This window comes from Seriola lalandi, unplaced genomic scaffold (assembly GCF_002814215.2).
Source record: "Seriola lalandi dorsalis isolate HSWRI2012SDOR001 ecotype SW California unplaced genomic scaffold, Sedor1 jcf7180002054905, whole genome shotgun sequence".
NCBI lineage: Eukaryota > Metazoa > Chordata > Actinopteri > Carangiformes > Carangidae > Seriola > Seriola lalandi.
In genome coordinates, this window is record NW_019525457.1 from 2,522 (window position 1) to 15,773 (window position 13,252).

Genomic DNA, 13,252 nt, shown 5'->3' on the forward strand with positions numbered 1-13,252 from the left:
TAGTTTCAGGTCACGTCCCTGTTCATCCAGTCGGATAAAATATTTACCAATTGTGTGATTTGTCATAATTTGTGTGTGAGTTCATCATGACCTTTGACCTTTCACCACCAAAATCTAATCAGTTAATCCTTGAATCCAAGTGAACGTTTCACGGGAACGTGACAATCTGAAAACATGATGTTAAAATAAATGTTTCCTGGACAGAGGATTGAGTCGATGGATGTTTTGTTTGAGTCATTTTTATTTATACGCAGATTCACTCGTGTGTAAACATGGAGTTAATTTCCATGACAACATGTGAGACAAAGTGACTTTAGTTTGTTGATAAAATCAGACGAGTCATCAATCAGATCAATCATTTCCACCTTAAAAAGATGTCTTCATATACGACCTGATGTTAAAGGAACAGTTCAACACTTTGGGAAATTCATTCATTCACTTTCCTTCCATGAGTGTTTTAGCTTAGGATAGCTAGCAGCTAGCCTGGGTCTGAAGCTGATCAACTGATTAACACGTTATTGATGAGCTTAGAAATGTAATAAGGACAGTTTTTTTTGGTAACTGGCCTGAGGAGAAGACAATATTTTTCTGGAGATTAGATTTTCAAGGACGAGGCGTTGGCGTGTTCAGATGGCGAGTGTTTCCCGCCTGTTTACAGTGAGTAGCGGTAACCGTGTTCAGTTCAGTTCAGTTTAACCTGCAGCACTTTCTCTATTAAATGAATTTGTGAAGAATGAAACTGCCGAGCACAGACGTGAGATTCCCTCTCTCTCACACCTGCTGTCGTCTCTCTGAAGGTGAAGACGTCTGAAGAATCTTTCCCAAAATGCTTCACTGCTCCTTAAAAACATCCTGATTTCATAATTAAAGAACTATTACAGAATAGATAAACATGACATCACAGTACACTTTCATTTTACTTTAAGAACATATTTGTACAATTAACTTTGTCCAGCTCGTTATTTTGAGCCGATTCAGACGTTTGAATCTTTAGGAGTGAAGGAGGTCAGAGGAGACGGGGGACAGCAGGTCCAGGTTCTGTTGTCTCCGACCCTCAGACATGTGGACAGGACAGAGTTCTTGTCGTCTCCGTCATGTCGGAGCTCGGAGGTTCTGTGTCGCCTGAAGTCGCTGTCGCCTTCTCTCCATCGCCTGCTGCTTCTTCAGCTCGATCTCTGCTGCCGAACATTTACCCAGAGCTGCAGAGGAGACGCACAGGAGATGCAGGAGACACAGGAGACGCAGGAGACACAGGAGACGCAGAGGGGACGCAGAGGGGACGCAGAGGAGACGCACAGGAGATGCAGGAGACACAGGAGACGCAGGAGACGCAGGAGACACAGGAGACGCAGAGGGGACGCAGAGGAGACGCACAGGAGACGCAGGAGACACAGGAGACGCAGGAGACGCAGGAGACACAGGAGACGCAGAGGAGACACAGAGGAGACAGAGGAGACACAGGAGACGCAGAGGAGACGCAGAGGAGACGCAGGAGACACAGGAGACGCAGAGGAGACGCAGAGGAGACACAGAGGAGACACAGAAGAGACGCAGAGGAGACGCAGGAGACACAGGAGACGCAGAGGAGACGCAGAGGAGACACAGAGGAGACACAGAGGAGACGAGTGTGTCATGTTAGAAAAAATATTCTGTAAATTAAACTGAAGTTTTTAACATTAAACAGAAACTATGACGCTTCATTCAAACACTATATATTTACATATTATAGACTTAAAAAACAACAAAAAAATATTCATTTATTGAACTTATAACTTTGTAAGTTAGTTTTTCCTTGTAGCTTGTTCACTGCTAGCTTAACGTGCAGTTTAACAGAGTTTCATGAAGCTAACATGTTGCACGTGTTTATACCTGATCCTCCTTCCTGTCTATACTTTTCTCTTTTACATGTTTAATGTCATTAAAACTGTCATTAGCAAAATCAACATTATTAATAATTTCCTACAATTAGATAAAATATATGTTTATACAGATGTTCAGTCTGAGGAGAGACAACAGCAACAACAAGCTACAAACAGTCAAAGACAATCAACAAGATCCAATCAGGATGAGTCCAGCTGTTAGCTCGTAGCAGCACTGAAGCTCGTGGTGAAGCTAACGCTAACGCTAACTGATCGATCGATACGGTTCAGGGCCGATACCGATCATCATCACTGCTGCTGTATAAAGACACTCCAGGTGTTTCTAACCTTTTGTGATGCGTTTACTGCACGTGCTCATGTTGCCGTGACGATGGAGTAGTGTGTAACCTCAGTGTGTTCGTGCTCTTACCTTTGCTGGTCACCGTGGAAACCAGATTGTCCGGCCTCTTGAAGGTGAACTGGTCTTTGCCGGTCTTTCCCTGCGGGGGCCGCGGTGCTGCAGCAGCCGACTGGACCCTGCCCCCCCCCCACAGACAGCTGCCGGATCCTGAGGCGCCTTGTGTTCGATCCGTCGCCGTGTTCACCTGTACACCTGCAGAAACAGCCAATGAACGACCAGCAGGTCGACCTGAACCACCGGGGAGAGTCGTGGGTTGTTTTTGGTGAAATGGCTTGTGATTGGCTGGCTGTCGGCTCCTGTTGTCCCAGGCTCTGTTGGACGGTTGCAGAGCAGCTCTCTGGTTGGACGTCTGACCAGTGGGCGGAGTCTGTTTGGTGGACACGTGATCCCCGCTCTGGATCTGGTTCTCGAGGTCTTCACACATGTCACACAGCAGGTCGTCGTCGGCCGGGTCGTCCCAAACCGGGTCCGAGGAGAAGAAGGCGTCCAGGTCCTCATCCAGGAAGTCGGCGGCGGCGGCGGGGGGGGGCACGTGGGAGGGGGCGGCTTCTGTAGGTGATGCGTTTGAGGTCGACGCAGCAGAAACACACGTCCTCTGATACGACTGAGGTTTCTGATCTGACCTCAGGGCGTTTGATGTGTGCCAGGTTCCCCGAGACCCGGTCTCACCTGAAAGCCCCTCACTGGTGGAACACCTGCTCTGCTCGGAGTCTTTACCTGCCGTCTTCGAGCTGGGATCCACCGTCCAGTTTGTCCTCGTGTCCGTCTGGATTCTCTTCACAGAGAAATCTGGATTAGACTCCAGTTTGAAAGTCGCTCTTTGTCTCCCAGTTTCTTTTTGGGCTTTAGAAGCAGCTGATTGGCCGAGGCGAGCGTCTCCACAGGCCGAAGGCTGAAGTGGTTTCTGTGTCGAGCAGAGAGGCGGAGCTCTGAAGTTCTGTGGGTTCTGCGTCATCAGCAACACCAGAGAGTCGTTTAGCAAGTCGTCGTTTTCCCAGTCGTCCTCGAACTCGTCGCTCGCTGCCCCGCCGCCTTTAGTGTTGGTCGTGGGAGTTTTCCCAGAAGCCTCTGAGGTGAGAGCAGGTGTAACTTGTGACGGCTGAGCAGACGACACCTGACTTAAATCTCCGCTTACGTGTTGGGTCGGTCCATCAAACAGGAAGTCCAGCTCTTCGTCCATATGTTGATCCCGATGAGTCTGCACATCTGTCCCAGCCGCTGCGTTCACAGCCGGTGGAACGTTTCCACGGAGTGACGGTGAAAAGTCGTTGTGTTCAGAATCCAAGATGTCGTCAGACAGGAGCTCCACACTCTGCTGGTGCGCGTCCTCCACCTCGTCCTTGTCCTCGTCCTGACGAAACATGTTGAGGTCAAACTGTTTGGCGAGTTTCAGCAGGTCGTCCACTGCGTTCGGCCTGCGCACAGAACAAACTGAATAACTGTGTTTAAAGTGATTAGAGAGAGAAAACAGATGTGGGGCTAATTCCCTCTGAGCTCACCTCGGGGATTTCTTCTTGGGTTTGGGAACTTGAACGTCTGGAGTGCAGGGGATGGCGGCGCTGTCTCCGATCCACTGCTGTAACGTGGGCTCTGTGACCTCCGGCCTGCCGTGCTTCACGAAGACGAGCGACGACACAACGAGGACATGCATAAGTGACGCTCTTTATTTGTCTAATGTTGTTTTTTTAATGATCTGGGCTGTGAAGAGTAAAAAACGGCGTTCACTGACAACAATGGTGAATGTGCGACCGACCTTGGGAGCGATCCTGCTGACGAGCTCAGAGATGTTCACCGCTCCGGCCGCGTGTTTCCTCCCTCGTTTCCCTGGAGATAAACAACCTGAATTATAAAGACTTTAACTTTACAATGATATAAAACAGAGAATTGGAGCAGCTGGAAAAAAAGGAAATATTTGAAATTTGTGTCAAACAAATGAAACTGAACTTAATTTCCCGTCAATCTAATAATTGATTAACTGACAAATGATTACAACAGTAACTGAAATGAAAACCTGCAACGTCAGAAGTTTACCGAGTCTGTTGGGTGACGGCGAGGCGGCGTCCCAGACGATGTCGTGCTGAAGGTCGGAGTCGTTGTGTGGAGACTCTCCGCTGAAACCAGCAGCTGCTCTGGACGTGGGGATCCTGGTCGGGGTCTTAAACTCTGGACGAGAGGAGACGCAAAAACAGCTGATTCAGAATCAGATTCACAGACAACAACATCCACTGCTCTGCTGATGTAACTTCAGTAACCTCTCCGTAAACCTCTTTAGTTTACTGCACTCAACAGACAGGTCAGAGGTCAGAGGTCAGAGGTCAGGGTCCTGGAGCTGAGGGACTGATAACATGAGCTGTGTTTAATCTGCTCTGTCTTCAAACTGTTAAACATCATTAAAGTTTAATATTTTTCTGCACATAGTACATGAGATTATTTATGAGCTGTTCTCATTTTCAGGTTAATGAACAATCCACCGTTTTATCACCGTTTCCACTGGCAACAAGCAGATTAATTATTACACGTTAATTTAACTGCAGGATGGTGAATGAGTGGTGACCGAGGAGCAGACGGTGAGTTCCGGGTGGTGAAGACATCTGCAGTCATGTTTGATGGAAAGATAAAATGGCGAAGTATTTGATCGTAGTTTGGCACGTCGCTGTGGCGGGAAGTTGTCACGACGTGTCCCCGTCACAGAGACACGTTCAGTAACGTCAACCGCCGGAGATGACTGTAACGGAGCGGGGCCGGTCACTCACCGGGCCGCTGGCTCTTCGGAGAGCGGCCCTCCGCCGCGGTCTGAGTCGGTCTGAAGCTCCTGCTCAGCCGGTTCGGTCTCACCGGGGCCCGGTGCTGCTCCGGCGGAGAGCCCGTCTCAGCGGCCGGACGCTCCAACCTCCCGCGGCCTCGGTTCATGGTCACCGGGGTCACCTGGGGAGGTGAGCCGCTGAGCCGTCTCCGGCGATTATGGCAGAACTGCGTTTGATTATTTACACTCTATGTTGTTGTTGATTCGGCCGCTCAGCGGAGCTTTTGAACGTCCCCGCCATCTTTTCCTTCCCAGAGTTCCTTTCGGTGGTGTGTTCAAGGGCAAGCAGCTGCGCAGAAAATGCGCAACTGAAGAAAACTCAGTTTAATGAAAGTAGGGCTGTAATTAACGATGAGTTTCGATATTTATTGATCTAATTATTCTTTTCACGATTAATCCGTTAGTTTATTACATGCAGAAAATAAAAAGTAACTTTTGTTTTAAAAAAAATCTAAATCTCTAAAAGACAGGAAACTTCAACGTCTCACTCCAGAAATGAAAGGAAAGTCTGTCAGAGCAACAACTGAGCTGCAGCGGAGACGAGTCTGTTTCTCTCTGACAGAAAATTAAAGTGAGTCCATCAGGTCTTTGTCAACAACACAGCAGAGTCTCTACCAAACACTGGTGAGTACAGCTGATCATATTTACTGTTTGAACAACCAGCACTAACACAAATCTTCATCTCTACTCAGGTGGAAGTTTCACTCTCTTCATTTCATACTGACACTTGTGAAATGGGTCACAATATAACTGTGTCTGTTTGTCCACAGACCCACTATAGTCCACCTTAAACTGTCTCTGGGTCAGTTCTCAGGACGTTTCTACCTCCTTACTGAGTCTCTGTGCTTTACACTTTACTTTCACTCATTTCCTGCTTTTATTACTGTTATCACTTCCTACAGCTGTAATACATTCTACTTCCTCTAGCTGTTTCACGATAAAAGCTTTCCACATGAAAACCAAAGGGAGGGCTTTTATTGTGAAGCAACAAGAGGAACTACATTAACTTTGTCACTGAGTAAGTGAAACTTTGTTAGAAGATCTGTCCTTTTAATAACTTGATAAAAATATTACATATATGATTCAAAATGACTGTAACTAATATTGCAAGCTAAACTTAATAGAATAGTCGTTTTACTTTCTGTTTAAACCAGTTGTTCTCAAACTTTCTCTGCCACGCCCCCTTCAGGAGAAAAGAAGTTCACAGCCACCACCCCATAATTTTTATCAGTCATTAACAATGGAAGGAGAAATAACCAATAAAGGATCCATGTTGAATTTTAGTGAAATAAAGGTCAATATGAAAAATAAATAATATCAAACAAAGAAAATTGGTCTCCAGCAACTTACTGGTGTGGCAGCATGGTCTCAAACAAAGGGATTTTAGTTGTACACACCCAGAGCTTTTGTAAATTCCCCTTTGCATCACCCTGTCCTCTGACAGGTGAATCTCCACCCCTCCAGTCTGACATGTCAGCTTGAGATTTCGAACAAACTCAGTGTCATCTATGCTCCACAGGGCGGCCCACCCCCCAGTTTGAAAACAATTGGTTAAACAAACAGAACATTATTGTAAATGAAATGTTTCTTTCCCTCTCAGTGTGTCGACATGTCTGCTGCCAGCAACCTGAGATCTGAAGATCAGTTCCTGTGCTGCATCTGTCTGGATGTGTTCACTGATCCAGTCAGTACATCATGTGGACACAACTTCTGTAAGAACTGCATCACTACACACTGGGACATTAGTGACAGGTGTCAGTGTCCCATGTGTAAAAAGGTTTTCAAAATAAGACCTGAGCTTCACATCAACACTTTCATCTCTGAGGTGGTTGCTCAGTTCAAACATGAAGCTCAACAGAAAACCAGCAGCAGCAGCTCAGAGCAACAAGTTTCCAAACCAGGAGAAGTTCCCTGTGACGTCTGCACTGGAACCAAACTGAAGGCCCTGAAGTCCTGCCTGGTGTGTCTGACCTCCTACTGTGAGACTCACCTGGAGCCTCACCTGACAGTGTCAGGCCTGAAAAGACATCAGCTGATCGACCCTGTGGAGAACCTGGAAGACAGGATGTGTACGAAGCACGATAAACCTCTGGAGCTGTTCTGTCAGACCGACCAGACATGTGTCTGCAAGTTCTGCTCTGTTTTAGACCACAAGACACATGAGTTTGTTCCTCTGAAAGAAGAATATGAAGGAAAGAAGGCAGAGCTGGAGAAGACAGAGGCTGAAATTCAGCAAATGATCCAGAAGAGACGAGTGAAGATTCAGGAGATCAAACACTCAGTCAAGATCAGTAAAGATGATGCAGACAGAGAGAAAGCAGAAGGTGTTCAGGTCTTCACTGCTCTGAAGGAGTCTGTTGACAGAGGCCTGAACCAGCTCATAAAGGAGATCGAAGACAAACAGAAAACCACAGACAAACAGGCTGAAGACTTCATCACAGAGCTGGAACAGGAAATCTCTGAGCTGATGAAGAGAAGCACTGAGGTGGAGCAGCTCTCACTCTCTGAAGACCACCTCCACCTCCTCCAAAGCTTCCCATCCCTGAAAGCTGCTCCACCCACCAAGGACTGGACAGAGGTCAGAGTCCGTCCATCATATGAGAGGACTGTGGTGAGAGCTGTGGCTCAGCTGGAGGAGACGCTCAGTAAAAAGATGAAGAAGCTGATTGAGGCTGAGCTGAAGAGGGTCCAGCAGTATGCAGAGGATGTGACTCTGGATCCTGATACAGCAAATCACTGGCTCATCCTGTCTAATGATAGAAAACAAGTTCACTGTGGTGATGTGAGGAAGAATCTCCGAGACAATCCAGAGAGATTTTCTCAATACCCTATTGTCTTAGGAAAGCAGAGTTTCTCTTCAGGCAGATTTTACTTTGAGGTTCAGGTTAAAGGAAAGACTGACTGGGATTTAGGAGTGGCCAGAGAGTCGATCAACAGGAAGGGAGAGATCACACTGAGCCCTGAACATGGTAACTGGACGATATGGTTGATAAATGGAAATGAGTACAGAGCTCTTGATGACCCTCGTGTCCGTCTCTCTCTGAAGTCTCAGCCTGAGAAGGTGGGGGTGTTTGTGGATCATGAGGAGGGTCTGGTCTCCTTTTATGACGTAGCTGCTGCAGCTCTCATCTACTCCTTTACTGGCTGCTCCTTCACTGAGAAACTCTACCCATTCTTCTGTCCAGGACTTAATCATGGTGGTAAAAACTCCGCCCCTCTGATCATCTGTCCTGTCAATCAAACTGAGTAGACTAATAACTTCAGTTATTTAATGAATTGATTTTTGTTTCAGGGAACAAATTACATATTCGGTGAAAATACTTGTACAATTTATATCTTTTTATTTCTACAGAATTTGATATCTGTGGTGTGTGAGTTAAACTTAACTTTACTATAAGATTATTATATGTATCCCATTACACATGCAACACATTCGTTTGATGCATTCATGTGGTCAGTCCTTCCTCAGTCACTAATGTTTCCATCATGACATGATGGAAAACCTTCATATTTTCTTATTTCTTTCATGTGGAGCCACAGAAAATATATTGTTGACTGTCTGTTGTTCAGAATAGAGTCTGTGACATTGTTGTGGCAGGTGTAAAAAGTTAATTAACTGAATGATAATTACTGGTTAATTAATTGTGACTTTGGCCGATTTGGATTTGATTTGTCAACACTAATAAAAATGGATTGTGATTTAAATGAATCTGTAAGTCTGTGATTAATGACAGATGCTGTACATTCATCTTCACTTAAAATGTCTACTTCCACCTGCAGTATAATCTAGTATAAACCATTTGTTAAATGTTTGTTCTCTGATAATAAACTGTGGGAGCTTCAGTTTTTACTTTACACCTGAACGTTATTCACCGATTCATTTGAATAAGCAACATAAACGTAAAAAACACATATTAAAGGACTAGTTCAACATTTTGGGAATTGTTGAACTAGTCCTCGTACATTAAAAATAACTGCTTGATTAATGTCGTAGTACATTGTAATGTACTAGGACATTAATCAAGCAGTTTTCTTTACCAAACCTTCACCATGTGTCATTTGTCATGAAGCTTGTCACTGAGTCGTTTTAGAAGTTAAAGACACACTACAGAGGAAATGATGGCACCAATGTGTTTTATACTTTCCTGTACCCTTTCAAAATAAGATTAGTTCTGAATGTTTTGAAGTATAAATGAGGAGTTTTTACCACCTGTTTCTACCTGGTGAGTTTTGGTTTTTCATCTCTGTCTAATTGAAGTTAAATTTATATACGAATATTTTATTTATGTTTCACATGAGAAAATGTCGCCTGTCAAAGAGGCTTTTTAGAGATTTTTGATCTGTAATTCTGGAGTATATAGATAATATTGACTTGATTTAACACAGCTGTGTGTGTGTTTGTGTGTGTGTGTGTGTGTGTGTGTGTGTGTGTGTGTGTGTCTGTGTGTGTGTGTGTGTTGCTGTAGTCTAAGGATCTGTTACACCATTACACTCATCATGACTAACCATCAGAGATGCAGAGCAGCAGTAAATCCCGGTTCACTTCGAGCCTCAGAGACATCAGACTTCAAATAGACGAGTGTGTGTTCGGAGTCCGTCGGCAGCAGGGGTTGTTTATGAAGCAGTCAGCAGCCCTCGCCCTCCTCCTCCTCCTCCTCTTCCTCCTCCTCCTCCTCCTCCTCCTCCTCCATCATTTCCCCAAAGGAAGGATTAGTGCATCACATCCTGCTGGGTCGACAGTTTATCTTTCTGTACTGTGATGAACTGACGCTGGAAACAAATACATAAAACATGTAAACAAAAGAGGAAGACACCTTTCCTTACTTACCTCCTGACGTGACCCTGAGTCCAAAGTGCCACCTGAGCCACGCCGCCCTACAAGAAATATAAAAATATAATGAACATAAGTGAAGTTTAAACCATAGAAGACAAACCATATAAATATGACCAAACTAAATGGAAGTTTCCCACTGCTTGGTACCAGCTCGACTCAACTCTACTTGCCTGTTTTGCTTCTCCATCAGGTAAATGTTGTGGATAGAACCTGATACCTGGGACTGTGAGACCAGAAGGTGATGTGAAAACACTGCTGATTGGTCAGAGAGAATCATCACTACTGCGTCATCATCGAGCGAGACGGGACGTTCAGAACGAACAGAGCGACTGTTCACCGCTCGCTGTAGCTGTTAGTTACAGTTCTCTAGTCTTATAGAGTAAACCTGCAACCTTCAGTATCCTCCATTGATCCTGTCTGTGTCATGTTGAAGATGATGTCATGATGGCTTTATCGCTATAGTAACTTCATTGCGGGGGAACTATCCGCAGTGGAAACAAGCACCTGGAGAGTTGGAACCGTGTGGTGGAAAAACACTATATATGACCGTTACTGGGTGTTGGATATAAGACGACACTGTGACCTCCGAGTACATCTGCTGACATGCACACTTACACAAGTTCATAAACACACACACTTCCGTTATACCAGTGATCCTGGCTCTGACTGTAAATGTCAACCACAGCCTTCCTGTCCTGTTGGTGGGACAGATGCATTAGTTGCTGCTAATTGGTTAATGCATCAACATCTGCATGTAATCATCTGTAACTGTGGAGCGTCTTTCGGAGCAAACATTACATTCCCACCGTCTTTGTTGAAGAGTGCAGTTCTGGTTCCAGCTCCCCAGCTGTGGACTGAGTGAAATCTGAGCGATTCATGACCATCCTGTCGGGCCGACATGTCAACGCTCCGCCTGGCTCGCAGCCAGACACAGATACGCCCCATATTTCATGGCCTGTGAGTCCGAGGAGAAAACCCTGCTGCTCTAAAGAAAACACTGAGTCTCAATGCACTGAGGAAGCAATCTGTGGCAGTGCGGTCAGGAAGGAAAGAGGGATCTACCTGGTTTTTACATTACACTGGCACGGGGCTAAATGGCCCTTTTTCCCCCAGTAGACATTATCTGACTTTGAAATGTGATCCGGGATCCTGGCGGAGGCTCATTAGAGAAGGTCTGAGCGCTTTGAGGGCGGCGGATCACAGAGCAGTGTCAGATACGCCGCTCTCTAATCTCACCAATCTATCACTGTCTGCTTAGAAGTGCCTCAGAGCCTCCAGGCTGCAAACTGCAGCAGCGACTCTCAACTGTTCGCCACTGAAGTCAAACCCCAGTTTACGAGTGAGTGTGCAGTGACCGGAGAATCTGAACACTATATTCTGTGGGATTAAAAACTGGAAGCTGCTGAAACTGAAACATCACATCATCACGACTGAATTAGCAACAAAGAAAAAAAGCAAAGTGTTATTTATCAAGAGTTTAAAGGGCAACTTAACACTGAATCTGCTTTTTATGGTCAATGAATCACATGAACAGTCACTTCATTACATCATCTATTGATCCTGGTTCCATTTTATAAGAATTTAAAAATCTGTGTTATTGATGATGTAACTGTCGGGCAATTTGTTTTTGTGATTGATTATTGCAGCAGCTGGTGTCTCTGGTACCAAGATGTTTGATATTGTGAGTTTGATGCCAGACCAAGGTCCATGAGCGAAATGAAACATTTTCAACAAACTTCAAGATTCAAAGTAAAAACTACAATCACCGTCTTGTAGTTCCCCCTCCACTGACCAGTGCACCGTTAATTAGCATGAAGTCTTGACTTATGGCCAAAAATGTGTTTTAGTGTGGTCATAGTGACCTTTGACCACCAAAATCTAATCATTTACATGTCTACTGTAGCTATCACTAATGAAAAAAGACTGTAACATTATGAACGATCAAGTTACTGACACATGAAAAAGAAGAACCAGTTCTGAGTCCAGCTGGACTTTAGCAGCTCCACGGTCAGACTGGGAAAGAAATTCAGTCTTGGACTGATACACTGGGACCAGCCGCACCAATGACGCTGATGGAGGCTGCAAAGACTTTAAAACCTTTACAGATGTTTTGACGGTCCACCTGCCGACCAGGGTCTGAGCCGTAGTCCTCAGTCCAGTCCACATGTAATCTGGTCTCATCTCTTTCTGTGTCTGAGGCCTTTTTAAATGAAACTGTGACATCACACCGGTGGGCGGAGCCTGTGTGTTTATAAACGTGGGGGGGACCAACAGTTTAACAGGCCGGACTCACATGCACTAACATGCACACGCTACCAGAAGTTAGGCATTTACTTCTACTTATGATCCATCTACACGTCAGAGGTCAGACATTGGATTTCTTCTTCTTCATCCTCGTGAGAAATGCTTCACGTTTGAAGTCAGAAACAGAAGGAGAAGCACAGATCAGGCGTCAGTAAGAAACTGATCCTTATTGTTGCACTTTTATAACATCCACCAGATCTTCAGGTGCTAATAAACGCAGCCACTCTCCCCCCGAGAGTGGCCCCCCGCGTCTGTAGATGAAGTTAAAGCTGGCCGAGCTCGTGCAGCTTCGCTCCACCTTCACACACATTCTGCAGCTCTTTGTGTTTCCTCCTCTTAATGCTTCTGTTCACGCACATATTTGTTCTGCAGAGTCGCTGGACGTCTTTATTATTGCGTAACACTTCATTGACTTTGTGTACAGTGGTGAAACTTCCTGAGAGGCTTCATCTCATTAAGAACATCGACCTAATCACCATTAAGCTGATTGACTGTGAGAAGCTGCTCCCTGTTTATTTTTCAGTCTGTCAGTGTGTTTCAGCCCGAGGCTGTTTGATCCTGACGGACAGAAACTCTGAGAATTTAGGCAACGACAGGACGTTGGTATTAAACTGTAGCGTCTGTAGTTTTGTTCATTTTCCTTTGACTCCACTGGAAATTTACACTAATGGGAAAATATCTGCTTTGTGGCAGTTAAACATATTATTAGATAGAATCTCCTCCTCCTCCATTCAGACAATTCCAGGTCACATCCCTGTTTATCCAGAGTCAGAGAAAATATGAGTATATTAAACATATTTGTGAAATTTTGTCATAATTACTGTGAAGTCTTGAGTAATGACTAAAAAGTGTGACCTTTGACCTTTGACCACCAAAATCTAATCAGTTTGCCCTTGAGTCCAGGTGAATGTTTTTACCAAATTTAAAGAAGTTCCCTCAAAGTCCATATATATATTTATATATACTTCTGTATATGGAGGGTTGGCACTCACAGTAACTACTACTACTAATGATGATGATGATGATGATGA

General features: G+C 45.0%; 2 protein-coding genes across 2 annotated transcripts; one reads left to right on the top strand and one right to left on the bottom strand.

Moving 5' to 3' along the window:
• Positions 1 to 223: 223 nt before the first annotated feature.
• LOC111672884 (uncharacterized) lies at positions 224 to 5,190 on the bottom strand. The gene is made up of 6 exons (XM_023430459.2): positions 5,034 to 5,190; positions 4,312 to 4,443; positions 4,034 to 4,104; positions 3,780 to 3,892; positions 2,290 to 3,695; positions 224 to 1,199 (listed from the first exon to the last, which is right to left on the bottom strand). The coding sequence occupies exons 1-6, from the start codon at positions 5,188 to 5,190 to the stop codon at positions 1,093 to 1,095; spliced, it is 1,986 nt and encodes a 661-aa protein (XP_023286227.1). The 3' UTR covers positions 224 to 1,092.
• A 378-nt stretch (positions 5,191 to 5,568) lies between these two features.
• LOC111672885 (E3 ubiquitin-protein ligase TRIM21-like) lies at positions 5,569 to 8,938 on the top strand. The gene is made up of 2 exons (XM_023430460.2): positions 5,569 to 5,707; positions 6,684 to 8,938. Exon 2 carries the CDS (start codon positions 6,693 to 6,695, stop codon positions 8,331 to 8,333), a length of 1,641 nt encoding a protein of 546 aa, XP_023286228.1. The 5' UTR covers positions 5,569 to 5,707; positions 6,684 to 6,692; the 3' UTR covers positions 8,334 to 8,938.
• Positions 8,939 to 13,252: the final 4,314 nt, after the last annotated feature.